This window comes from the organism of the source record quoted next (assembly GCF_019968985.1).
Source record: "MAG: Porospora cf. gigantea B chromosome Unknown PgB_NODE_8021_length_1435_cov_1380.61, whole genome shotgun sequence".
NCBI classification, from domain to species: domain Eukaryota; phylum Apicomplexa; class Conoidasida; order Eugregarinorida; family Porosporidae; genus Porospora; species Porospora cf. gigantea B.
In genome coordinates this window covers 1-1,435 of record NW_027179269.1, presented here as the reverse complement: position 1 = coordinate 1,435, position 1,435 = coordinate 1, and the positions used below count along the sequence as shown (strand labels likewise).

The following is a 1,435-nucleotide window of genomic DNA, read 5'->3' as shown; positions in this document are numbered from 1 at the left end:
CAGGTGACCATGTAATCAGTGAGGTCGCGACCAGCAAGGTCCAGACGCTGCACAGCATGGGGAAGGGCGAATCCCTCGTAGATCGGCACAGTATGCGACACGCCATCACCGCTATCCATGACGATACCGGTGGTCCTTCCGGAGGCATACAAAGACAACACAGCCTGGATCTGCACGTAGGTGGCGGGACACCCGAAAGTCTCGAACATCATCTGGACCATCTTCTCCCTGTTGGACTTGGGATTCAGAGGGGCCTCAGTCAGCAACACAGGATGCTCCTCAGGGGAGATCCTCAGCTCATTATAAAATGTATGGTTCCAGATCTTCTCCATGTCGTCCCAAGATGTAATGATGCCGTGGGCAATAGGGTACGACAGAGTGAGAATGCCTCTCTTGGCCTGCGCCTCGTCTCCTACATAGGCGTCCTTCTGTTCCATGCCGACCATGATGCCCTGATGCTTAGGACGTCCAATGATGGAGGGAAATACGTGCGAAGGGGCGTCCTCTCCGGAAAGTCCACACTTCACCATACCGGATCCGTTGTCGACCACACAGGGAGTAGCGTCCTCGAAATCAGTCATCGTAAATTGAATGAGTAATTGGTAATTCTGACTCAGACGTTCTCATGATCTCATGATGATGTGGGCAGAACGACGCCATGGTAAAATCGGGAAGCATCCTTAACAGGGTGGTAGAGTTGAAGAAACTCCAATCATCTCCCTTCGAGACATGATGACAGAACTAATGTTTAAAGCGTAAGCTCCCCATCAGAACATGTCGTCCTGAAATACCCTTCTTCCCAGCGAACATATAGTATTAAAACAACTTTAAGCACACTTTCTGTGAACAATCGCAGGGCCGGACTCGTCGTACTCATCCTTGGTGATCCACATGGAGGCGAATGTGGAGAGGGAGGAGACAATGGAGCCTCCAATCCAGACGGAGAACTTCCTTTCAGGGGGTGCCACCACCTTAACTGACATTGCAGAGGGGGCGAGGGCAGTGATGTCCTTGGTCATCCTCTCGCCGATACCCTCATACATGGTGGTGCCGCCAGACAAGACGATGTTAGCATAGAGATCCTTGCGGATATCCATGTCACACTTCATGATGGAGTTGAATGTGACCACATGGATTCCCTTTGCCTCGTTACCGAGGAATCCAGGTTGGAACAGGCCCTCAGGGCAAACAAAACGCTCCTTGCCAACTGAAATGGTGTTGCCATCGGGCAGCTCGTAGGTCCTGTCAATAGTGTCAGACTCCTCAGCCGTCTTGAGCTCCTCGTCATAGTCCAACGCAATATAGCAGAGCTTCTCTTTGATGTCACGAACGATTTCCTTCTCAGCAGTGGTTGAGAAGGAATGACCTCTGTGATGGAGACAGGTGACCATGTAATCAGTGAGGTCGCGACCAGCAAGGTCCAGACGCTGCACAG

The 1,435-nt window shown here is 51.6% G+C and overlaps 2 protein-coding genes across 3 annotated transcripts; both read right to left on the bottom strand.

The window, feature by feature from the left end:
• On the bottom strand, positions 1-581 carry KVP17_003387 (uncharacterized protein; the record flags this gene model as incomplete). 2 transcript variants are annotated; one of them, XM_068520602.1, is made up of 1 exon in its annotated part: positions 1-581. In XM_068520602.1, a coding segment is annotated over one exon (581 nt), but the record flags the coding sequence as incomplete, so codon positions are not given. The 2 variants fall into 2 exon arrangements, with proteins under 2 accessions (XP_068371709.1, XP_068371708.1); XM_068520601.1 differs by having other exon boundaries at positions 9-581.
• A 246-nt stretch (positions 582-827) lies between these two features.
• On the bottom strand, positions 828-1,391 carry KVP17_003388 (uncharacterized protein; the record flags this gene model as incomplete). The annotated part of the gene is made up of 1 exon (XM_068520603.1): positions 828-1,391. The coding sequence occupies one exon, from the start codon at positions 1,389-1,391 to the stop codon at positions 828-830; it is 564 nt and encodes a 187-aa protein (XP_068371710.1).
• Between the last annotated feature and the right edge of the window lie 44 nt (positions 1,392-1,435).